Source organism: Drosophila melanogaster, chromosome 3L, assembly GCF_000001215.4.
Source record: "Drosophila melanogaster chromosome 3L".
NCBI lineage: Eukaryota > Metazoa > Arthropoda > Insecta > Diptera > Drosophilidae > Drosophila > Drosophila melanogaster.
In genome coordinates, this window is record NT_037436.4 from 8,932,113 (window position 1) to 8,956,761 (window position 24,649).

The 24,649-nt window shown below is 40.6% G+C and overlaps 3 protein-coding genes across 13 annotated transcripts; 1 reads left to right on the top strand and 2 right to left on the bottom strand.

The window, feature by feature from the left end:
- Positions 1-122: 122 nt before the first annotated feature.
- CG43783 (uncharacterized protein) lies at positions 123-22,160 on the bottom strand. Of its 5 annotated transcripts, NM_001274677.1 has the most exons (11): positions 21,821-22,160; positions 17,545-17,647; positions 16,771-17,168; positions 15,716-15,777; positions 3,153-4,658; positions 2,884-3,091; positions 2,554-2,826; positions 2,293-2,484; positions 2,119-2,199; positions 1,454-2,028; positions 123-1,377 (listed from the first exon to the last, which is right to left on the bottom strand). In NM_001274677.1, the coding sequence occupies exons 2-11, from the start codon at positions 17,567-17,569 to the stop codon at positions 951-953; spliced, it is 3,747 nt and encodes a 1,248-aa protein (NP_001261606.1). In that variant the 5' UTR covers positions 17,570-17,647; positions 21,821-22,160; the 3' UTR covers positions 123-950. The 5 variants fall into 5 exon arrangements, with proteins under 5 accessions (NP_001261606.1, NP_001261605.1, NP_001261604.1 ...); NM_001274676.1 differs by lacking the exons at positions 2,119-2,199; positions 21,821-22,160 and adding an exon at positions 20,707-21,122; NM_001274675.1 differs by lacking the exons at positions 15,716-15,777; positions 16,771-17,168; positions 17,545-17,647; positions 21,821-22,160 and having other exon boundaries at positions 2,119-2,196; positions 3,153-4,701.
- On the bottom strand, positions 4,988-22,351 carry orb2. Of its 7 annotated transcripts, NM_001274679.1 has the most exons (6): positions 22,266-22,351; positions 21,821-22,140; positions 17,545-17,647; positions 16,771-17,168; positions 15,716-15,777; positions 6,953-12,408 (listed from the first exon to the last, which is right to left on the bottom strand). In NM_001274679.1, the coding sequence occupies exons 3-6, from the start codon at positions 17,567-17,569 to the stop codon at positions 10,779-10,781; spliced, it is 2,115 nt and encodes a 704-aa protein (NP_001261608.1). In that variant the 5' UTR covers positions 17,570-17,647; positions 21,821-22,140; positions 22,266-22,351; the 3' UTR covers positions 6,953-10,778. The 7 variants fall into 5 exon arrangements, with proteins under 7 accessions (NP_648266.1, NP_001261608.1, NP_001356977.1 ...); NM_001370022.1 differs by lacking the exons at positions 21,821-22,140; positions 22,266-22,351 and adding an exon at positions 20,707-21,122 and having other exon boundaries at positions 9,201-12,408; NM_140009.3 differs by lacking the exons at positions 21,821-22,140; positions 22,266-22,351 and adding an exon at positions 20,707-21,122 and having other exon boundaries at positions 4,988-12,408.
- Positions 22,352-22,908: 557 nt separating this feature from the next.
- Positions 22,909-24,439, top strand: GNBP3 (Gram-negative bacteria binding protein 3). Its single transcript, NM_079262.3, has one exon. The coding sequence runs from the start codon at positions 22,914-22,916 to the stop codon at positions 24,384-24,386; it is 1,473 nt and encodes a 490-aa protein (NP_523986.2). The 5' UTR covers positions 22,909-22,913; the 3' UTR covers positions 24,387-24,439.
- The last annotated feature ends 210 nt before the right edge of the window (positions 24,440-24,649 follow it).

A 24,649-nucleotide genomic window follows, 5' to 3' on the forward strand; every position in this document is an offset into this window, starting at 1 on the left:
TTGGAAGTTTGCGCATCTTAATAACAGCGACACACAAACAGTACAGTTAACAGTATGTTAACAAGAGCTTAAAAGCTCCAATATGAAAGGCGCCAGTTTTGAATCAAGTAAAACTCATTTTTGTGCTAGCACTTTGCTATCATTTATTTATGAAAAACTTTTAAATATATTTATATATACGTGGAGCTAAAATGATTTACTTAGTTGTGTAGCCTGGAAACAACCGTGTAAATGATATTTCGTAGTTATTGTATAAATTGGAACCCAAGAAAATAGTTTCGTTCTCATTTGGCAAAATATGCGGATCCATTTCCGCTATTTCATAATTTAGTAGCGTTCTTTTTAATAGTACAAACGCTTAAGTACATACATTTTATGGTTGATCATCGATCAAATAACCACATACTGCAAATAAAATTAGATTTTCTTATTTAAAATTCACACGCATTCTAGGACTAATCTACTTGGAATATATAAATATATATGTATAGGTGTGTATATTGTAGTTGTTCGTTAATAGTGGATTACTTATAGAGCTGTAGATGCCTGCATTATCCTATTGGAATACTTGTCCTGATGACCTCACAGAGCGGCTGTTGCGGCATATTCAATATGCTATATTCATCTTATGCGACTTTCTTGATATTTGTAGGTGAAAATTATTGTAGCTAAGATTGGAATTGTTCTGGAGTTTCAGCAGAATGTGATGAAAATAAGCGTTTTGTAACTTGTCATTCGGAATCGGTCGTCCCTTGTACTCATCAATCATTTAATGCGATTAAGTATTCGAAACCGGAACTGGAGATCGAAAATTTAATCTAAGCTTGAAGTTTATATCAAAAATAAACAAGGTAAACATAAAAAATCTCGCTCACACTTTGTGTTAAATTCATCGAATATAAATTGTATCTCTTTTCTTATTCCCTGCCTTTTCCTCTATATTTTGGTATTTAGTTGGCTGCGTTCCCTTGATCCTCATCAAAGTTGGGGTTACTCAGGAATGGTATGGAGAAGTCTACCATATTTGGATAGACCAGAAACTTGTTTACAGCCTCGCACAGTTTGCTCTCAATAACATTGGTCACAATGGACCAATCGACGGATTTGTCGCCCACTTGGGGCTTGGTGGATATCCAAAGGCGAGGCGGTCCGCGAAAGCTAACCCACACTCGATCGGATGGTGGCGGTGGCACATTTAAAGTGCCACGGGCCACCAAACCCTTGAGATCTACGCGCAGTGTGATATTCGCGTTCATGTTCTCCATAGCTCGTTGCACGTACGGCAGCTCGGTGGCGTATTGAAATAGATTAGAGGCGGCTATGCGGTCGACAATCTTAAAGATGCGACGCGCATTACCGGGTGAATTCTGAAAAAATCTGGAAAAAAAGGTGAAAAGATATTAGAATTGTAAGCACTAACGAAACAAGTAGTTGCAATATTTTCTATACTCACTCCGTTCCAGCCGCATTCTCTGGGGCATTTCCCGGCGGTGGGCTCTCGGATTCAGTTGATGAACCGCCCGAGCTCTCCGCATCACTGTCATAGATGACGTTCTCCGAATTTACCTCTGAAAGGCTGCGCAAATCCTGTGATTGCTCCGGCAGCATCGAGGTGGTGGGCACATTATCGGTGGCCATTGGTGACTTTGTCTTGCTGCGTATGCGCAGCAGATTCAGCTTGGTAGTAACTGTTATGTGTGCCAATCCCTCGTAGGTCACATCGGCATCAATCCAAACACCGCGTTCATCCAGCATCGGTTGGGAGACACGATGACATAGTAATGGGGACTCACCCAAATATATGTTTGTGATGATAACCTCCTCCATGAAGCTGGGCAGCTTAATAGAGTTTAATTTCTTTTGCAAAACCTCCTTGAGCTTCTCGTGCAGCATGGCATCGTGTAGCCAGCTGTATAGGCATCGTCCCAGTAGTACATTAGCCCACACAATGCTGCCGGAAGGACCCAAGAACAGCGACTGATCAATGCCCTTCCACAGCTCATCTTCCTGACGTTTGGCACGGCGAGACTGCAAATAGTTTATTGATTAGCTTTCTGCTTACTAAATTGACATCTTTCATATAATGAAAATTCAAAAAAAAAAACCATATAAACATACTTTTCTTGGCCGCCGATCAGTGGTACGCATTGTTCCAACGGAACTTCGGGTAACAGGAATAGTGCTCTGGTTACAAGCCTTCTACCAAAAGCCAATTAGAAATAATAAATAATAATAAATCAAATAAATCAAAACTAAAAGACTACAAACAAAGGTAGCTAGCCAGTTGCGTACCTGGTAAACGGCCATGAATCGAACGTAGTCTGGCGAATTCCTGGCCACATTGGCACTCATGATCATGCCATCGAAGGACTCCTCCTTGGGTGTGTCGAGTAAATCCTCTTCGGTGATAGTCTCAAACTGCCCATCTGGCGTCTGCTGATCTGTTTCATCATTACCTTTCCCAGCCGAAATTTCATCTTCAGACTGAAAAAAAAAACGGTATAGATTCAAACATAAGGAAAAAACTCTTGAATTCCATTCCTGTTCGCTTACCTTGACGCCAGCCTTTCCCATTCCAGTGACCAGAAGCAAAGCCTGTCTAGCTGCCGCCGCCTGAAGATCAGAATCCTCCACGAATCGGGCCATTGGCACCTGAAGGTCCTGTTCGTGAACTAAGCCCCTACTGGCGTTTGTGAAGCGTCGATACCAGTCTTCTTTTTCCCGATCACATCTCGAGAAGAGCAGTAAACGCACCTCATCGCCACAGGGCACGGTAATGTCGTTGAGCTCCTTATCCGGATTAACCGTGTTCCGCAGTTGCTGTAACTATGGATAATAATCAAAATGAATAATTTTTAAATCAATCATTAAGAATTATATTACATCTGCCTGCATAACCGTGCCCGCAAAGTCCACTAACTTCTCCTCCTCTCCTCCGGGTGGTGTAGTTCCCGATGATGAAGCAGCTTTAGCTTCTTTGGCATCCGTCTTAACCGTTGCCTCTGACTGGCTTTCAACGGAGCTTTGCTCATCGGGCACATCCCTGTTACTCTTGATGATCAGTTGTATGGGATATTTGCGATTAAAGAAACTGAAGGGAAACATAAATACTGTGAGTAACCCAAACTATAAATTAGAGCCAAAGCACTTACCGCTTATTGGCGAGACCCAAAGGCAGTAGTTCTATCCGGCAGTCTCTGAGATCATATGAACGATGATCCGTAAACGGGATCTTGTGACGATCGATTGGCGGCTCGTTCCACATGCGTCGCTTGGGTATGCGGGCATTTGTACCCGACATCTTTAGGATACTGCCATCCAAACGCACATAAACCGCTCTTGTGAGGCTAAAGGAGAACGTGTTGGGGTCATAGCTGTTAATCTCATTCATCCATCCCGCATATGTTTTGATCGTCTTGTGCTCCTCAACGGCAGGAATCTCGCAAATCGGCATGAATTTGTAATTGGGAATGGCGAAGGCCACTCGTTCCGGATGCGTGGTCAGCATGAAGTCCTCGAGCAAAGCTCTCAAATGACCACCACAACAGTCCATAACCGTGAAGAACAAGAGGGTGGCGAAGACTCCTCGCAGAAAATCGGGCACTGGCAAAATCATCAGTAAGATCAGTAAGACGGAAAGAAGCACTGGCAAGGCAAATGCCGTGGCGCCCTGATGCTTCTCTCGCCACTGAGAAACACTGAGCATGCTTAAGTTGGAGAAGAAGCTGATCCTGCTCCTGGTGTCCCGAACACCTGATTCTTTTTCCACATATGAGCTGGCAAGCGTACTAAAGCCCGGCGCCACAGGAAGAGTTAGACTAGCTCGAGAATCGGCATCAGCTCCAGCATCGGTCACTTCTTCCGCTCGCTTATTAGCGACATCCTTTGAGTGATCGATGTGCACTGCAGTTGAAGGAATCATATCCTCGAGCACCTCCACGCCGGACTCGATCTCCACGTCCTTGCGGGCCAGCAGGATGCCCCGTTTCTTCACCTTGCCACTGGCGATAGCAATCTCCGCCTGCTGGCTAGTGGAAGGCTCGCTGCCCGCCTCCACCACATTGCGCCGCCGCAGAAAACCGGTTCGCACCGATGTTGCCGGCACTGTTGAACCACTGGGACTGACATCTTTTTTGTTCATGGCCGGTGCCGCTTGTTGTTTGGCCTTTACCTTGGATCGAATGTGGGCCAGGCCACGTCGCAGACGAGATCGCTCCGAGTGGCCAGTGGCTGCCACTGTTGGCACGTCGCCACTGCCCAAACTTATGCTATCGTGCTGCAGCAGCTCGGCCTCCACGTCCGAATCGGAGTTCTGTTTGTGTTCCAGGTCCAGGGGAAGCTCCTCACTAATGGATGTGTTCACGGTGAGGCACTCGGTGTCCGAGTCGGGATCGTTGCTCCAGCCTGTTGATGGTGGATCGGCTACTATAATAGGTATGGCTGCAGTTGGTGGCAGCTTTGAGGACTTGATCTCCTCGATGGTTTGTGTGACCTTGCCCTTAATTAGTCGCCAGGTGCCACCGCTGGAGTTGCTATCGCCAGCGGCGACAGCTCCGCCCACGGAGCTGCCTCCTCCACCTGCTGCACTGGCCGTCGACAATGTGGATATGATACTTGGACCGCTGGACGTCGGTGATACACCTTCAATGCTGCCGGATCTGAAATTTTGAATTTGTTTTTGGTTATTTTATTGTAAGTTCTAGATATATTCATTGTTTGTTTTGTCATTATTGACTAAATAAACGGAGACGTGTAAGTAAATGTTGCCCAGAAAGTATGCTACGAATTTCAATCAATGTTGATGATTTTAAAAGAACACTTTCCTAAAGTTCATCATTCCTTTCCCAAAACTAAGCAGAATATAGAAAAACGTTGGCTTTGTATTATTCCAGAAAAAGTATTTTTATTTATTTGAGAAGATATATGTTTTTTTTTTTCATTTATTTGTTTATTTACTTGTTTCATAACCTGCATTTTTGCCTCAGTGACTGAGAGTGTGTGTTTATGTGGGGTGTTTAGTGTTATTCCAATTTCGTTTTGTCGTATATAATCGCTTAAAAAACGACCTTGTTCTTGAATACATTTTGTTTATAATATAATCCTATATGTATACTTTCCTCTGTACGGAATTACATATTTGTATTAATTAATTTCATATTTGACTTGCTGGAATTATGGTTTGGTTTCTGTTTACTTCGTTATCCTTGTTCGTTTTCCTTTGAAATATTGCATTGGAGTACTGCTGATATCTTGGTTTGCTATTACAGTTTATTTTTTTGACTTTATTATTATTTTGAAAAATCGCGAATGTCTCTAATATATGTTTTAGGTTTGGATTTCGTCATTGACTTCTATTCCTGTTTATTTTATTTTAGTACATACTTTTAATCTATGGTCTGTTTCGTTTTTTTTGTGTTTCGTAACATTTTTTCCGGTAATTTAATTGAAAACGCTTCAATGCCTGGAGCAAAAACACGCAAGAAAATCGAAACTGTTTACAAATATTATGTTAAATCAGTTTTTTTCCCTTCAGATTGATTTTTCGGGCTTTAGAAAACTACAAATATTTTTTATTGATTTTCCATTTTTTCAACTTTAATTTTGTAAAAATTAAAAAAATTACGTTTATTGAAAATTACTATAAAATATGGAATATTCCGCTAGTTTCTTGTTTTTATACGCTTCATAAAGATTACGTGTCATATATATATATATATATTTATTTGATTCACTATATAGTTTTCATATCTGCCAACTGGTTTTTGGTTTACTATTTATATGGTTTGTCTGTTATATTTCCACTTGTATAATGCTAAAAAATTATATGCCTTTGCTTGGTTTGTATTGTTTTTTTTTTTTCTGAATATTTTGCTAAAAGGAATACATTAGTAAGGGCGCTCAATTTCAGTTTATTCAAAGTACTAAACATTATATATATGTACATATATATATATAGACGTAAGTATATGTATAGGCGTATATGTCACTCTGTTTTCAGCGCATACGATCAAAGACAAATTAAAATGGAAGTGCTGGTGCCGTACACCAGCATTATAGGCTACAATTTTTCAGTATCAATTTGATGCTTTATAAAATTCATTAATTATGTTTAAAAGGTACCGAATGTTGTTTTTAATATTCATTTATAACCTTGTCTTTTGATGTTTTTAATCTATTTTTTTACGGCGATCTAAGCATTGATCCAATTAGCGTAAAATTGAAATTGTTTCCACATCGTTCTGGAGCTCAAGTGTTTGAGGCTAAAAAATTGTCTATTTAAAACGGGTTTGTTTACTTTTTTTCGCTAGCTACAAAACCATATACTGTACAAAAATTGTGCTATGAAAATACTCAAAAAATAAACAAATTTCTCTCTTCACATTATCAGCTAAGTGCCGTCCAACCCGAAATGAAGAGTATTTTTGTCCTTAGTTGCCAATTTTATTTTAGAAGAGTTCTTTCTCACCAGCAAAATCAAAATGCGACTTAAATATGCATAATGCACTACGCACGGTTTGACTTAAGGGTATTTTTCTATATATTTTGTTTTATCTTTCGTTAGCAGTTACTTGAAGCATTCATTTGGGGTTCGTCAAAAATATTATCTTATGTTTTAAATTTATTGAATTGTACTACGTGTAAATTTCATATAATTATGCAATTATTTTCTTTTTTTTTTGTTTGGTATAAAAAACACATATTGACCAATTTGCTGTTTAGATGTTCAGTTAACATATTTAAGTATGTATGTAATAAGTTCGAATTTCAATACTTTCCTTTTCAGAGTCTTTCTTATCGTTTAAGTATTTAATTGTATGTACTAACAGTTTTGTGTTTTTTGTTATTTCTTGTTATATTTTTTTGTGGTTCAGCTAAGTTAAAAGTTTTATTTATTTACAATGTTATAAAAATTACATACAAGATATATATAAAAATAAATAAAACACAATTTACTTTATGTCCGTTTATTAATTTCAAAAACTTTTTTTCATTCATTTTCCATTTTTTCTTTTGTATAAAGTGTATATATCAAATATTGTTTTTTGTCATATTTTTTTAAAAATATGTATACGTATAAAAGAATAAACAAAGTATAAAAATGTCTCAACGGAGTTTGTTTTTTTTTTTAAACTACCAGGAAACTACTTGCAACTACAAAAGATACAAAAATATATTTAAGAATTAGGCATACAAATTTTCATTGTCATTATCGGTATAATAACAGGATCCATATAAAAAAGTCAACATAAACATTATCTATAACAAGATTCTCTATAAAACTAAAGCTGTCAATCCGACTTATATCCGTAATCCAAGCTCAGAAGTAGGATAACTTAAACGTCTTTGCCTAATTTTTATGGAATACTCGGGAAACAAAATAAATAATGAAACAGAACAAAAAGGATTAAGGATTGCTTATTGATATAAATATTTTTTTAACACGCTACACAAGATTCCAGATTCCTACGTCGTTAGCAGCAAAAACATTGAGCGGTTTTCCGTAAAGAATTCTCATCTCTATCAACTTTTTTTGGTATAGTAAAATATTTGTTTGATAAGTTACTTCTTTATAGCACATTAAGTTTTTTTTAACATTTTCATTGAGTTTTTGTTAAACAGGTAAAATATAAAGTATATGTTATATAAAAGTATAAAAATCTATAAAATATTAAATTTTACTACATTTAAAAAAACACCATCATTACGCACAGTTATCGATAGCCATTGACCGATTGCCGTTTACCGCTAACCGATTTCCGTTTCCGTTCCGTGTTTGCTTTTGTAACAGATTTTGCCTTTATAAAGACTAGCATTTAATTACTTTGAAAGTTTTAGAACATATTTGCACAAATTGTTTAACACTACATAGAGCAGGCTGTTGTATTTGATATAATATTTAATTGGGCTTGTTGGTTTTTGTTTTGTGTAGAATCATTCGCTTTTAATACACGATATTTCGGTAAGTATTTAAAAGTAATAAATTATAACCAAAACAAACGAACGCTTCGAGTCCACTAATTAATTGGTTTTGCGGTTTAAAAAATATATATGTAGTATATATATATGATACATATTCAATAGTTCATTGTAATATAAAAATTCTAGAAAAATTGCTATAAACTTGTTTTTCTTTGAAAGTGCCACGCAATCAACTTGAGTTACAACTTTGCATGACTTAAATTTTGTTTTTTCTTTTTTTTTTTTTTGTTGTCTTGTAAAGAAAGCGCGAGCAAAAATTTGCTAATAGATTTGACTATTATTTATTAATTATATCATAGAAGTCCAAAGCGACTTGACCTCTCACGTTTTTGGTTTATCAATTCGAATTAGATCTTTAGTACTTTTGCTGGTAGTATAGAAAAAATATCGTATTGTTTGCATGCACCGTAGCAAATTTTGTCTCGTTCCTTAACGCGTATAATTTACAAAATAATTTTGCTCGATTTACATTTTGATAATTTTCCATAAGTATTGCCCTAGGTATAGATAGATATTCCATTTGATTTTTATAGTTAGGATTCACGGGGAAATAACCAAACGCGAACTTTAAGCCCTGTTCGCATGTCAAAAAACGCATGCCAATTAGTTGAAAGTTTGGGGAACCATTGGGTTTTGGTAATATTTGACTACTTTGGTTATACGATTGCAATTATCTTGTATACGTTATGTTTGTACAGATACATATCTTTTTTAAGTTGTTTATATATTTGGTATTCAATAATACGCTTGAATCGTTCACGAAATAGTATTGCACATAATTTGTATATATTTAAATTTTCTTTAAATGTTTTAGCATGTCTATTTATCTTCGCGTTTTTGGTTTTATTTTTGTATTCAGTTGTTTGGACTAAACTAACTTCTGAATAATCATAAGAGTAATAAAAAAAAGTTTATACAAAAGTTTCTATATAAAAAGTTGTCTAATACAAGTATTCATAGTGTTAATAGATGTATGTCGTATATAAAAATTACTTTTTACATTACAGATATATTTATATATTTGCAATAATATATACGTTCTTCTATAGCTTCGGGAGGTGAGCCCGCTGTCCCTTAGTTAGCAACACGCCGTAAATTAAATAACAAAAACAATTGGTTAATAAATAAACAAAATATGACATTTCAGTGGAAAATCATAAATAAATCATAATACTGAACACAAGCAATTTGACTGTTTTGTTTTTTTCTACATTTTAGTTCTAATTATATGTATATTTTTATTATTATTTTTTCTTCATTAAGCCAAATGGCAACAAATGCAAACAGACTTTCAGTGTAAATGTGTTGTTGTTGTTGTCTGTGTACGTACGTGTATGTATGAGTGTGGACTAGATTATAATTAAAAATGAGCCATCAATATTAGGAAAGAAGAACCTATCTCAGAGTGTGGGGTTTAAACTCATTAATTAGTGTGATTTCAATGTGCCAGCAAAACATAAAACGGAGTCGTGTGAAAATCGTAGTGAAAGCCACCTATTGGCAGGAGTGGTAACAAGTTAAGAATCGTTTAGTAAGTGTATAAGCTTTGTACGATTTTCACATACCCTAATTATATAATTAGATAAGCAGGAATAAGTAGCATGTAACGGGGAAGCAATCGCCACCTATTGGTTTTGTGTGTTTTATAAGCTTTGTACGATTTTCACATACAATAATTATATAAGTGTTAGATAAGCAAGAATTAGCAGCATGTAACGGAGAAGCAATCGAATATATTGCACAGATAATATATACGATTCTTCAGTGGGAATGCTAATAGACCGTATTATGTAAGGATTAAACAAAAATAAATAGGGATTATAACTGTATGCAGATATGATATGATTAAGCGATCTCTTACCAATTGTGTCGTAAGAAATGGCTAGCATACAAATGTCAGACATTTTGCATATTGTCTTTTCTAAAGTCTTTTGTAAGAATTTTATAAATTGATCTAATTTCGGAAAGGGCTAATACAAAAACCGATGTAGTTTTGATTTTGTCACAATTTAGGAACTTAAGGACAGCCCCTGCACACTCAAGCAAAAAGCCTTTTCGAGAGAGGGTGAGCAGCTCACTAATAATTTTAGGACTAGCCTCGATTGGCATACAAGATGATGGCTACTAAGTTATCTAGTTACAAAAAGATTATAATATATGTAAACGGCCCTTTGCGAGGAAATTGGCTGACTACGAGGGTTCCTTTTTTTTTTCTTTTGTGAGATTAAATAACATATTAGCAAACATAAATGTTGCTAAAAATATAAAGTACAAAAAATACTGTGCAGGCATCGAACGCAAAATCAAAACTAAAATTTCGGTTAAGCAAATGTAAAACTAGCAAGCGCGAAACAAAAAAAAAAAACTGATTGCCGAATAAATAAGAACTAAAAACTATGTTGCTTTCGTTTCTCGCCTCTAAAACTGTAGACTCTGGTGGCTATTCAAAGGGACACCTTTGTCCAGCTCCCGTTGTATTTGCACCTTGCCCTTCGGAATGGGTGATTCCCCCGGGCAATTGTCTTTTGCTTATGAGAATAGTATCCGACTGTTGTGTGTGAGTGGGTGTTGGTGGTGCGTGTGTTGTCTCTAATGGTTATCTACTAGATTCTTCGCCTTCGATCCGCATCTCCGCCAGCGGCATCTAGTGCTGCCACTCCCGCTCCTTCTGCGACTCCTCCCGATCCTGATGATTCTGTTATGATTCTGGGCACTGCCAGCGCTGCGTTTAACAACCGGTGTCGTTGCTCCCTCTGTTGGCGTCTCTCGTCGTGCAGCGCGGCCTACCAGCGCCGCCGTTAACACCAGCGAAAGGGGACCGCACGCGGCCGGTCGGCTCCCTCCTTGACCAGCGGCTTGTGATATTCGCGTCCAGGTCGCGAATGGATGACGGCCCAACAGTGTTCGCAATAGTACTGCAGACAGGTGACATTGGCGCAAAAGAAGGGCGCAAACTTGCCACCACAACGCTGACCCTCGCACTCGTCGCACATCTGATCGTCCAGGACATAGGGCTTGACCTCCACCCGCTTGTCTATATCGCCATGCTGCAGCTGCACAAATCTGGCTGAGATGGCCGCTATGTAGCTCTGCTGATTCGAGAAGGCCACACGTCCAGCGCCCTTTGGATACTTTAATTCCGGATCGGTGTCAATTCCAGCATAGCATACTCCACCGTACAATCTATCCATGATCATTGCCAGTTCGAAGGCCTTCAGAGGACGTGGCACGCCGCCCACAAACACCGTTTTGCGTGGGTCCAGTGACATGGTAGCATCAAGCACATAGTCCGCATCGGCCAGGCGCCAAGGACGAATCTGCACTGCCTTATCCTTGATCGTCGGCGAAGAAACGCATAGATACAGCTTGTCCTCATCCGTGATGCACGAGTCAATTAGCTGCTGCACACTGCTCTCGTCCTGGAACAGCAGGAAGGCATATCCCTTGGGCGGAAAATACGACTTGGATTCCGCCTTGTGTGGCCAATCGACGACCAATGGCCCGAAGCGCCGAAACGAAGTGGTAATCTCATCCTCATCGATGTCCGGTGGCAGACCGCCAACGAATACCTTCCGGGAGAAGCGAGCCGTGCCATCGCCGACGTTTCCTCCATTTCCGCCCTGGATGGGTGAGTGCGGCGAGTGTGGAGAGAGCCTCGATGGCGAACCCATTTTGAGGGCATTTAAGTAGACGGATGGATCATTTCCACTGGCTGCTATGGCCATAGCATCGGCCTCGCTCAGATGCTTCGGACCGCCCATCACACGCATCCTGTCCTGCATTAAAGACATGCTGTTGCTGCCATCGCCACCACCATTTCCACCCAGCGACATGTTGCGCATATAATCGCACAGTGAGTTATCCAAGCCGCCACCGTGGTGCATTTGTCCATTGGACGTCATCATGTTGCCATAGCTGTTGCCCAAATAGGGCGCATCTCCGCCACCAGTTGCTCCGGCTGAGACCATGCCAGTAGATCCGCCACCACCACCGTTTCCAATCGAAAGTGTCGGTATATTCATGTGCCCACTACCCATGCCGTCCATGTGCATATTGCCATAGATAGCTGTGGGCGAGTTGCCCTTGATGGGAAAGGATATGCTGCGACGGTATTTGGGCGACACGCCCATCTGGGGAGGAATGGGCGAGATGCCGCCGCTGCTGCAGCCCGCCTGAGAGCCGTTGTACGGCGATCCTCCGCCTCCTCCACCCGGCGACGAGGGGCTATGTGATCCTCCGCTTTCCCGAAGCTGCTGCTGCTGCTGGTGATGATGGTGCAGGGCACTCAGATTCGGCGACAGTTGCTGTTGGTGCTGATGGAGCTGTTGCTGCTGTTGATGTTGCTGGTGCTGCTGATGCTGTTGTTGATGCTGTTGCTGGTGGAGCTGGGGCGGCTTGTTGAGATTGAGATTCGGCAGGCCACCGCAACTGCAGGAAGAAGGGACAACAAGATGAAGAGGCTTTTACAACATTGGCAATTTTTAGTGGATGATTTTTGAATTTTGGACTGATATTGTGATTCTGATTGATTCAGGTCTGTATAGTTTGTTGCATTATGAAAAAGGAGCAATTTGTTCAAGGATTTGCTTCGGATTCGGATTTGTTTCGGTTCGGTTTAGTGTAGGTGTAGGTGTAGGCTTAACCCATTGCCGCCCGGCGTTCGAAAATTAAAAGTATTGTAAACGAAAACAGTGAAAAACTGAAAGTAATCGTGGCGGAACTTACATGAAATTAACAAATTTGTTGTACATTTTTACGGACACTCACAATCACACACAAAATTTTGGGTATTGTTTTGTCGAAACATTAACTAGAAATGACTTATGCGAATATGAGACAAGCTACTATAATATACTACATTATTCTTAAAGCCTACTGCTATGATGTCAGTTTAACAAGAAACGCAATGAAATATTGTAAAATTTATTTATTTGTTTAAATTCCTAAACCATCCGAACTATCCTAACTTATCTTCTCATATCCTAAATTGCTCCTTTTTAATTTAACTTTATGCTCGACGTTGCTTTGGTATTATTTGTTATATATATAATTTTCCCGATTTTTGTTGTTGTTGTTGGCGGTTGTGGTGTAGGATTACTGTTGCTGTGGTAAATAGTGTGGGTGGCATTTGGTGGTGGTGGTGGTGGTGGAACGAGTTTTGTCTTGGTGGTTTTCTTTTTTTTTTCTTTTCTTTTTGTGGTGGCTTGGTGGCTTTGGCTTTGGCGACACATCCAATCAAAATGAAAATTTCAAGTTACGCTGGCGCTTTGTGGTTTATTTTTGTTTGTTTTTGGCGAAGGTTTAGCATATTATCTTTTTGAAAGAGGCGCAGTTATATCGGCACAGCAGTTGAGTATATTTTTGGATTTGTTAGTTCGGTTTTAGCACTGTGCCCGCGAACGATCGATTGCTTTATATACATATGTATGTATGTATCCTTTTTGATTTTGATGATTTTCAATACGAAAGGGAAAATATCCAACACTTAGCACCACAACAAACGTTTCGAGGCAGTCAAAAAATTTGCCCAGAGAAACAAACGAAAACCGAAAAAAGGACAATCATTGGTCTAGAAAAAAGTAACAACTGAAAGCCAACCAAAAATAGTCGCGCGGCACAGTGGGCGGCAAGGGGTTAATACGAGGTAACGAGTACACATGTCCGCTAATAGAAAACTAAACTATGTGTATAGTTCAAATGTGTATCAATTCGTTACGTTTATGTTTGTTGTTGTTGTTGCTGCTGCTGCTGCTGCCGTCGCATACTGTTGGCCAATACTTGGGTGTGTGTTTAAGTGTGTGAGTGTTGATGCTTTGACACGTTCATGCTAATTGATTGGGCCAAGTGCAGTGCATGCCCAACTGTAAGGCCACCGAGACATGAAATTGCATGGAAATTTTTAATTTAAAACGTCGCCGACGAGACAACTTGCGTTGCTGGGGGCCTGCGGTGTCTCTGGTGGATGGGGTGGGGCGATAGCGAAAATGTAGGGGGGGGGGCGGTGAAGTGGGTGGCTTAAGGTGGCATCCACAGCCCGATGTTGCTGCTGCTGTTGCAGATGATGATGATGCTGCGGGTGCTGATGACGATGATGAAATGTGTGTATAACAAACATGTAGAAACGTGTACAAGTGTAAATAGATAAAAAAGCGGCAACAACATGGAAAGGCGGTGGGTGGTTGCGTGGGTGGCTAACTGGATGGATGGTTGGATGGTGGTGGTGTGAAGCTGAATGATAAGGGCACGCGTAACAAGAGCAACGGAAAGGCAAAAAGCAACGACAACTAGTCAGTAGCACCATCATCGAAACGAGAGGTTTGGATACGATAATAACGGCACCAGGCAGTGCTGAAAAATGCAATTATAAAATGCAATTAGCCCCCGGAAACTTAATTAAAAAGGCAACGGAAATGAATGAATACAGTGTGCTGCGAAAGCGAGGCGACACAAAATAGTCAACTCTGATTGATGGCCAAATTGAAAATCGGACAGCCAAATGCTCTTCAAGACCGCCAATAGACGCTATAGACGTGTTTGCATACGATATCAGCTCACGGAAATCAATAAAGCGAATCAGGCAAGCGCAATGACGTCAAACGGTTGAAGGTGGCAATAGCTTCTTCTCAGGTAGCAAAATCCCAGCTAGACTTGCCTTTTTCAATATTTAAAAGCGAGCGAGGGAAATGGTAAAAAAGCAAATGGAAATGGAGAGCAGACAGAAACAGAACTTGAGCGGAACGTTGGTGACGTTGATGTCCCGTTGACGACAAACCCACCCACAACAAACCACCGCCCACTGGGCCAGACGGGGCGGCACTTGAGCTGAAAGTTGCAGACGGGCAGAGGATACAAAATAAAAAAAAAGAAGGAAAAAGGTACACACGTATATATATGTTGCATATTGCAAGGCAGCATAAACAAAGCGCACCCACCACCGCTGCTGATTCAGATCCTTTAGCTAGTGCACTCCACAGATGCTCCAAACAAGAACAACAACAGCAGTAGCAACAACAAATGCAGTTGTGCAGTGACAAAAGCAACAAAAGCGTAGACCGACGGACGGGCAAGTTTACGGCCATTGGCACACGCCGGCTGCAGCCGGAGTGCATTAAAAATGCACGAATGGTGCAGGATATACATACATACATATGTATGTATGTATGTTCATGTGTGTATATGCGCGCATAAACAAAATCAAAGTCACAAAACTGCAGCCAAGTAATTTGTTGTTGTCAACGGTCAACGAACTTGGGGCCAAAAAAAAACTTCAAGGAAAGTGGGTTGCAGCAAAATAAGGCTTTTAAATGTGTAGCAATCTAAAATCTTTTACGTCTATATTCCAGATAACTTGCAGTTTTCAAAGCGGCAACTCTAGAAAATAAAATCATATCACAGAACAAAGATTTTTGCGCGCAAATTTAAAGTTTCCATACGAGCAAAGATTTCATTTCAAGGAGATTTAAAATTAAAACATCCCTATAGATAGATACAACTAACTCGTAGGATTGGCTTTCGAGGCGATCACTAAGCTCTGTGAGTCACTAAGCAAATGTGTCGAATGCATGTATTTCCGGTGTTTTGTGTGGATGGAACTATGGATATATCTTGTGTGGGATATGTATTAGCTCGCATGACAACAACAACAACATTAGTGTTACGATGGTTCCTTGTTAACTCTACACACTTGGACACACATCATCCGCCCAGGAAAGTGTTATACAATTTCGGCACTCACCTTTTTCGATTGAAGAAACCACCGGCTTGCATGAAATTATTGCGCAGACTAACTTCGTCGTTCTGTGTTCATATCAAGCATCCACATCGTCATCATTGCAGTTGTTGGGGGGGGGGGCATCGTCATTGGCAGAGATGAAACGAAAAGAACATTTTGCAATAGTGAGTAATAATGCCAAATGAATTTTGCAATCGCCAGCGGCACATCTGTTGCAAATTTTGGCAAATGTTCTGCGCTTGCAGCAAAAGTCACATACTTATGTCGCCCCGAAACCACCGAAATAGCCACACGCGACGTTCGCTGCGAAGCCAACGCATCCGTACCCGTTGTATCTGAATGTGAATCCGAATCTGAATACGAATCCGAAATCGGACAGCCAAAAAGTGAAACTATTTGTGGCCGTACACAGAAATCAAAAGATAAGTGTTCCACTAATTTGGCCAGGCGAATGCTAATTGGCGACCGACAACGATCAGTGAACAAACGCGGCGCGTTCTGTACAATTTATGTTTAATTGCGACAAACTTGGACTCGCGACGAATGAATATGAATCATAATTTGTGGCGGCCTGTTTCGATAAATGATAAGGGGGGCCCAGGGAGGGCGAACGGTGCGGAAAATAAACAAAGTATTGAGTTCACTGCCAACGGCTCTAGATTAGACAATTTCCTATCCATTCCAGTTGGATTTTATACAGCGACATAAATGGGCTTTGAAGTGTCCAAAGAATACACCTAGAATTCTTTCCCTCATTAAATTTCTATAAACCTAAAATCATTTTGTATTTAAGTACTTAATGAAATTTCTATAGTCATGGCTATTTAAGCATGTTTGAAACTGCTAGCCGTAAATAATTTGCAAAATAAGCATATTTGATAGCTGGATAGATATGTTTAGTTGTGACTATACCAACACGTGTAACCTATTAAAGCGGACTCCCAACGAAACTAATAATAATTGCCATGCTGCGTTAATTAAAGATAATATCTATAACTTAGATAGGCGTTTTCCTATTTCTTGGACAGCATTTCACTATTGCTGCACTTTTTACTTACGCCGAAGAGGGATGCGGATCCGGCATGCATCTGGGGCTGCGATGGACTGCTGGAGAGGGAGTCACAGTTGCCCACGACCAATCCCAGCCCGTTGTTCTTCATCCCGAGCAGATTCGATGTGGGCGAGGCATCTCCGCCGCCACTCGCTCCTCCACTGGGACTATGCTTGCTGTGATGGAAGGACTGTAGGATGTCGTCCAGGGACTCCTCGTTGGCATTGAATCGCACCGAGATCGGGGTGCTGCTGCCCAGGCCAGGTGGCGATTTTGGGGCACCGGATAGAATGCCACCCACTGCAGTTCCTGACGATGTAGGCGATGTGGCTGCGGATGCGGACGCGGAAGTCGAACCGGACAGGTTGCTGTTGCTGCCGCTGGCACTGCTGGTGGCACTGTTGGCTGTTGAATGGAAAATACGGGTTAAGTTGTCAGCAATCGAAAGCAATTCACAGGAAGGGGTCGTGTCTTGGAATTGGATAACTTGCTCATTTAAAATCATTTTGAGTGCCATTTTGTTATAAAAAAAAATTCAATTACTTTTAATCAGTTTGATCAAAAAGCGAAATAATACAATACATATAATCAAAGATACGATTAGACAATATAATAAGTAACAAATGATTAGTTGACATTTGAAAAAGTTCAATTTGCAAACGTGAGAAATCAAACCGGGCATTGATTTATTTATCTTCACATTAAGTTAACTGTGTGACACCAAGGGATTTCCACTTGAGCAGGTTAAATTCCGCCGAGATCTCCGGGTGTGGACACTTACCCTTTGGTAACTTGAGCGAGTCCATGGCGCCCGCACCAACACTTTCTACAGCTGCACTTGGGCGGCTCCGCTGCGCCTCAGTTCCGCTGCTGCCCTAGATGCCCTTCATGGGAAATGGGGGAAATGGGAAAATGTGAAAATTGGAGCACGTGGAAATCGGAATCGTTGTGGAGCCGCGCAATCGGAATCCGAGTGTCCCAAACATCAATCAGCGGCACATGAAAAGATAGTGAAGTAGAAAGACGAAACGTTAGGCGGGTATATAGGTAGGTAGGTAGACAGGCGATATGTTGATCATATTTTGGCCTGAACACTTGCTGTTTTCGAAATGTCAACGTCATGCGTGTGTTGTTAGGGGGAAACGAGCCCCTCCACCTCCTCCACACGCCCACTTTTCGCCGCACAACACCCCCCCCCCCCCCCTTTCTCATTTGCCATCGCAGCACTAGAGCCGCACGTAATTGCGTTTAAAAATAAATAAATCGTACGGGGAAAAGGCGAAAAAAAAAGCAGCAGTGGCAGCAACAACAAAGCGACCAAAGCAGCAGCAATAGCTATTTGACATTAATTTTTATTTTGCTATTTTTAAAACCCTTAATACATTTTTACCAGTGACCGTTTGGACGATCTTCGCCAGCTCATCAGAAAATCATTTCAAAGAAAATTTATTTTCGCAGAGCATTTTACCATTTAACGATGAAAGGAAAATTTATAAGAAAATATAAGTTACAAATTGGGTGAATAGTTTCACTCCAATATGCTGACAAAACATTGTATATTAAAATACTAATATATTCAACTAAATAAGCATATGCTTAAAAAACTGGGATAAATGTATATATCCCATTGAACTTTAAATTCTAAATTGGCTATTAGAAACTGACGGTTTGCACAGAGCGCATTGGTAATTGCGTTTCGATGTGACTGAGCTATTTTTATGGCCAACAAGAAATTCCCTATCTATTCACGTTCTTTAATCGGGCTAACAACGAAAAGCCAAAGATAAAATGGGTCACAAAATGTGCAATGCGTGTTGTGGGAAAAAAGTGAAAGAAAAAAACAATGGAACCGAACAGCAATCAATCATATTATTGATAAAAGCAAACTTGGCAAGCGACGGGCCAAAAATAACAAATAAACAAGTGCTATTCTAAACTTTTGCCTTTCGTATTTTGTGCATGAGTAATAAAAGTGTGTAGATATGGCCTGATAATGGGGTATAGCGAGTTCTAAATTGGTAGCGCTAGTCAAGTGAAAACCCGCCTGGTGGGGGGATTACAATTGATCGCTTTTCCAATTACAAAAGCCACCCCCGGAGGCAAACGATTTTCAGAGCCCGCTGTTCCCGATGTCGGTCAAATATGCTACCCGTTTTGCATATAATACGCGCAGCATATAGAAACACTGAGGGAAATAGGTGCCACACATTGCTATGTTTAGTTTCTCAAAATATGCAATTTAAATCAAAATTAAACTATTATAATGTGGTCAAAGTATTATTATAAATAATTCAATAAAATATTTTAATCATAAATAAAGTATTGTTCCAAAATACTCGAAAAAAAACTGTTTTTGAACAAAATATTGCCTACTTAAAGGAGCATTTACATATGATATGTATTGTTTTCTTCTTAAGCTTCTTACATTTTAAGTCCAAAAATAAGATATGCAAAGTATCTGAAAATTTCGTTGAGTGCACTAAACTATCCAATTTCTAAAGCTTTTCGTCTGTCCCTGGACACGCACTTCATTTTGGGCTGAGCGACCGGAAAACGTCTATTGTTCTGAAAAAGGGGGGAGATGGGCAGACAGAGGCTCTTAATTAGTTAAATGCGGAGAGACAACGAAATCGCTGTGCCAATGAAATGGCTCAGTCGGGCATGAAAAACAGACCGCAGGTGCCCCACACTTTTCCAGTTTTTGAAACTGGGCTGGGGATGTAGACAAAAGGAAAATAAAACTGGCATAATCAATACACAATTTTGCCCTACAAACGAGACGAGAGCGACCCCCAAAAAATAGCCGAAGAAGGAACGACGACGACGTACAGCAATAACAACAACAAAGACAGTAACGCCCCCATGGAGCGCACACACACACACACACCACGAAGCACTCACATACACACAGGCGTATCACACGCACACTTCAAAAGTAAACAAGTGTAATGTGCCGCCAAAAGCACAGACTGCTTGGCTCAGCTTCAAAAAGAGCGGCGGCTTAGGATTGGGGCATTATTTTAGGGGTACTTTCCCAAGTTTCACAGCTTCTTCTACAAAATATACTTGGCAGTAGTTAAGGAGTTATTTTCTAGATCAGTTTTTCTTTTTTTTTACATCTTTGGTTTTCTGTATTTTTTAGTTGGTATTGAATTTAACATTTCTTTATTGTATCGTTTTCAAAATTTATTTAGTTTTTCCATTTAGGGTGTGCAGCAGCGAATAGTAAATCTTAACTCGTATTTGTTGATAATGCTTTAAAGTGATACGAAGAAACCCATTAAAAAACTACCCCTGAATGTGGCCAAGTGTTAATTTATAAAACCAGTTATTCTACCTGCCACCCCAAAAAATTCGAAATTTTGTTTACCAACTCGAGAGCTCAGAAACCGAGAAAAGTGGAAGAGCCGCTCATCTTCAACTGAAATGCAATTGTATCTTTGTATCTCTATCTGTAGCTATGAGTGTGCAAACAAATTTGGTTGAAAGGCTCTTGGCAAATGAAGTTTGTTTTTGTTTGTCATGCTGCTGCTGCTGTTTTTTATTCTCCCCTTTTTGGTTTTGGTCCCACACCCACCCCTCTGGAAATATTATGCTTTGTGTGCACTTCTATTATCACGTCTGCAATTAGAGCCAAAGTAACTGGGCCAAGTTGCAGCTTTCAGCCAGCTTTTCTCGTGCTTGCTTCACGGGGTTGGAGATTTTTTAGGGGTTTATTGCGGCGTTTGCTTTGCTCCACCGATTCGTTGCCGTATTTGCCAGTTGCCCCAGTTCCAATTGGTTACGTACACACTCTCTCACACACACACACTCGCACGCACACTCACTTAATATACACACGCGCTGACGGTAGATAATGCCAGCCCTGGATAAAAACTGGGGCAAATAAGTCCGAATTTTAAATAGGATTTTTGACAGGTGCACTGAATAGCGGATAACTAACCTTTTGCTGCGTTATTCAATTTATTTTTTTTTGTGTTATGTCGAATGCCGAGAGCGCACGAAGATGGAAAACACGACGAAAACTTTCAGGTGCAAGTTTTTCCTGCGCCAGTGTGCGTGTTACATTTCCGGGGGTGCACACTCACACAAACGCACAGCCTGTGACGTAGGAAAATTCCTTTGCACTCGATTCTCTCTTTCCGTACAACGGTAACTATTTTTAACACAGCACTAATAAGCGATTTACACTGGTAATTTTTGGTTATAAAACGATTTTAACTATTTACACTTTTGACTAATTTACGCTATTTAGTTGCATTTAATTTTCAAATTTAAGAAGAGCGCCCTGACGCGTTGTTTTCTTTCCTGATTTTCCCGAGCTGCGGTCCCTTCCGCTCGTCAGCAACGACTGTGATGCCAAAAGTTTTCACTGCTGCCCGCTTTTCCACGAAGCTGCCACTCGCCCGAAGACGCACGACGAAAAATCAATCATTCTCGCTTGTTTTGCTTTCGTGCGATGCACTGTAGGCTTAATGGTACCTTTTTGTGGCCAAAATTAATAACTTTAAATCGGAGAGATATTTTGTTTATGTTATTTGCATTGGGTGACACTAGCCCATATCTTTTATAGTACCAAAAATTCTGGTCGTGGCACCGCCCCTTATATTAAATTAACTCGTTTTTTTATTGAGATTTCTCTATTTTCAGTTTAAATCTCAAGTTAAACATAAGTTTTTGTTTCAGCTAATATACCTAAAAGCGCTATTTACAACACTCAATTACAGAATGGAGTTTTGGCCACAAAAAGGTACCATTCAGCCTATAGTGCGTTGTTTGGAACCCCTTCTGCCATAACAAACCATCCAACGAGCCAATCGATTTATCGATAACTTTACATGTCACTCGTAATTAGCAAGGAAAATAAATAATGGCCCCAATGTTGTAATAATTAAGCTAAGCACAGCAATTATGTGTAATTCAGCCCTATAGAAAATTATATAAAGCGCTATGTTGTCTGGCAACGCCACAGCTGTTTTCATAGCGCAGAAACAACAACAAAGACTGGTCAAAAAGAGCACACACACAAGTGAATTACATAAATCTGCATTACTTACAATAACAAAACAGCTCCAACGATCCAAATGGATATTTGTTTATATCCGCGTTCTTTTGGCAGCAGCACAAACGCACACAACCACGCACATTCAACGACACACGCGCTGCGAATTTGTTATTGTCTTATTGTGTTCTCCTCTTTCTGTTGCGTTTCGCGTTTGGCCAAATCTTTCAAATAATTGCACAAAAACACTGACGAACAACATGCGAAACCACAAAATATACGTGTACGCTGTGTCCTTCTCGCTAATTAAATATTTTACAAAAATATGTTCATGTTTTTGTTTTTTCCCGTGTGTGATATTTTCTACAAATTTTTCTATCGAGAGAACGAAAGCTAATAAGACAAGGAAACGGACGAGACTCAGAATTTCATCGAAATTCGTCGCCTGCTACACGGCGAAGCTTATTATTTCAGAATAGAAGTATTGTTTAAATATTTACCTAATGGCAACAATGGAAACTATTAACAAAAAAATTTAATCTTTCACTGATATGCCCTTATGCCCTTATTACTACAGCGATATACCGCAAGCAAAGTTATCGATATACCACAATACCACAAACAGCTGACACGTTAGAGTTGGGCAACTTCGCTGTTTATTAAGCGGGCTTTTTAAAATCTCTAAAATCATCTTTAATAGAAGGTTGTACATTTTGTCCGTATGTTCTTCTTTATTCTTACTCATACTTCTAAAAGCTTACTCTCAATGGCTGTGATTGGGTAAATCCCAAATTCTTCTTGTGGGAGTGTTGTCGCTCTTCTCTAAACATTGGCAAAAAAATCTCAAATAAATATTACACTTAGAAAATACTACCATTAAAGATATTTATATATAAAAACACCAAAATTATTGTATTTTACTTTTTATTTTCTTGATTAAATCGCCCATTGTTATTTTTAGCTACGATGGCACATACTTGCTTCAACATAGGCTTTAGACTTTAGAATCTGCGATAGCACTTTACGGTGTGTACTTTTTTGCAGTGCACCTTTAACAAACAAGCCTCGACCGGTTCTTGATAAGATTCTCAGATTTTCAAGTCCGAGTTGTCTGACCGCTCATCGCAGTTTTAATTGGTATTCCCACAATGGCGGATGCATTGCGCTTTGTGGCCTGGAGCTGCTGCCTCCAACTGCTGTTCCTGCTCCTTGGCGTTCAGGGGTATGAAGTACCCAAGGCTAAGATCGATGTTTTCTATCCCAAGGGATTCGAGGTCTCAATTCCCGATGAGGAGGGCATCACCCTGTTCGCCTTCCATGGCAAACTAAATGAGGAGATGGAGGGCCTGGAGGCTGGCACCTGGGCACGGGACATTGTCAAAGCGAAAAACGGACGCTGGACCTTCCGGGACCGGATTACGGCTCTAAAGCCTGGCGACACCCTGTACTACTGGACATACGTTATCTACAACGGACTGGGTTATCGCGAAGACGACGGGTCGTTTGTGGTCAATGGGTACAGTGGTAATAATGCCTCACCACATCCACCTGTGGTTCCAGTCTCCACAACGCCCTGGACTCCACCTGCCGATCCGGATATCGACATAAGGTTGGGTTGTACTACTCCCAAAACCGAGGTCAATGGAGCACCCACTCGCTGTGCCGGGCAGCTGGTGTTCGTGGATGAGTTCAATGCTGCAAAGCTGGATCCCAATAAGTGGAAAGCGGAACGCAGGTTTTCCGGTCAACCCGACTACGAGTTTAATGTGTACGTGGATGACGCTCCGGAAACCTTGTGCTTAGCCAATGGTCATGTGGTGCTCTCGACGAACACAATGAAAAAACAATTCAAGAAGGGTTCGGGTGAAAGTTTGGATCTGGGTGAAAAGTGTACGGGACAAGCGAATACCCACGACTGTGTAAGAAATGGGCGAACCCTAAATGACGGACTTCCGCCAATGGTCACCGCTCAGTTCTCCTCCAAGGATTTCTCCTTCAAGTATGGTCGCGTGGAGGTGCGAGCCAAAATGCCGCGGGCACAGTGGGTGACTCCACAAATCTGGCTGCAGCCCAGGCGTCCGATCTACGGAGTGGATGATTATCGGTCGGGACAGCTGAGAATCGCTTATACCCGTCCGAATGGAGGTAATCTGGATTTGTATGGCGCCGCCGTGCTCTTTGCAGATGAGCCGCTGCGATCGGTCAAGAATTGCCTGAAGCCAGGTACTGGAAATAACTCCGAGGACTGGAGCGATAGTTTCCACAATTACACCCTCGAATGGACACCCAGGGAACTTCGCTGGCTGGTGGACGGCAAGGAGTGGTGTGTCCAGGGAAGTGCTAAAGGGTCTTTCAGCGAGACGACTGCCGCCGGAAAGAGTTTACCGCAGGCCCAGAAACTGGAGGAGGGCACTGGACTGGCACCCTTCGATCAGGAGTTCTACTTGACCTTCGGACTCAGCGTGGGCGGTTTTAACGAGTACCAGCACGAGATCAAACCCTGGAACGAGAGGGCGCCGCAGGCGCAGAAAGCCTTTTGGAAGGAAGTCAAGAAGATCAGGGACCACTGGCTGGACGAGGGCCACATGAAGATCGACTACGTAAAGGTGTACTCTTTGTAAACTCTGTAATCGAATTACAAGCATAGGAAATAAAACAAATATAATTAACATTTATACAATACATTTTATACATTTACATCTAAAATTATGCTAGAAAATGGAAGAACTTTCTTAAATGAAAATCAAGTTCAAAGGTTCTTACCTGTTTATTTTTTAAATAAATTTCCATGCAAAACAAGCAAAAACAAGCAAAAAACAATTGTAAATTAAATTATTTATTTAGCGGTATTTAAACGTTACTTTTCCAACCATATGGTTTTATT

Bases quoted from the DNA above. Each gene is read 5' to 3' on its own strand.
- CG43783 (NM_001274677.1), bottom strand. From the start codon at position 17,569: ATGGACTCGCTCAAGTTACCAAAGG. The intron at 17,169-17,544 runs GTAAGTGTCCAC...TCCATTCAACAG, and splicing joins CTCGCTCAAGTTACCAAAGG to CCAACAGTGCCACCAGCAGT. The intron at 4,659-15,715 runs GTGAGTGCCGAA...TCAAAATTTCAG, and splicing joins GGTTTCTTCAATCGAAAAAG to ATCCGGCAGCATTGAAGGTG.
- orb2 (NM_140009.3), bottom strand. From the start codon at position 17,569: ATGGACTCGCTCAAGTTACCAAAGG. The intron at 17,169-17,544 runs GTAAGTGTCCAC...TCCATTCAACAG, and splicing joins CTCGCTCAAGTTACCAAAGG to CCAACAGTGCCACCAGCAGT. The intron at 15,778-16,770 runs GTAAGTAAAAAG...ATATGAACACAG, and splicing joins GATCCGCATCCCTCTTCGGC to AACGACGAAGTTAGTCTGCG.
- GNBP3 (NM_079262.3), top strand. From the start codon at position 22,914: ATGGCGGATGCATTGCGCTTTGTGGCCTGGAGCTGCTGCCTCCAACTG.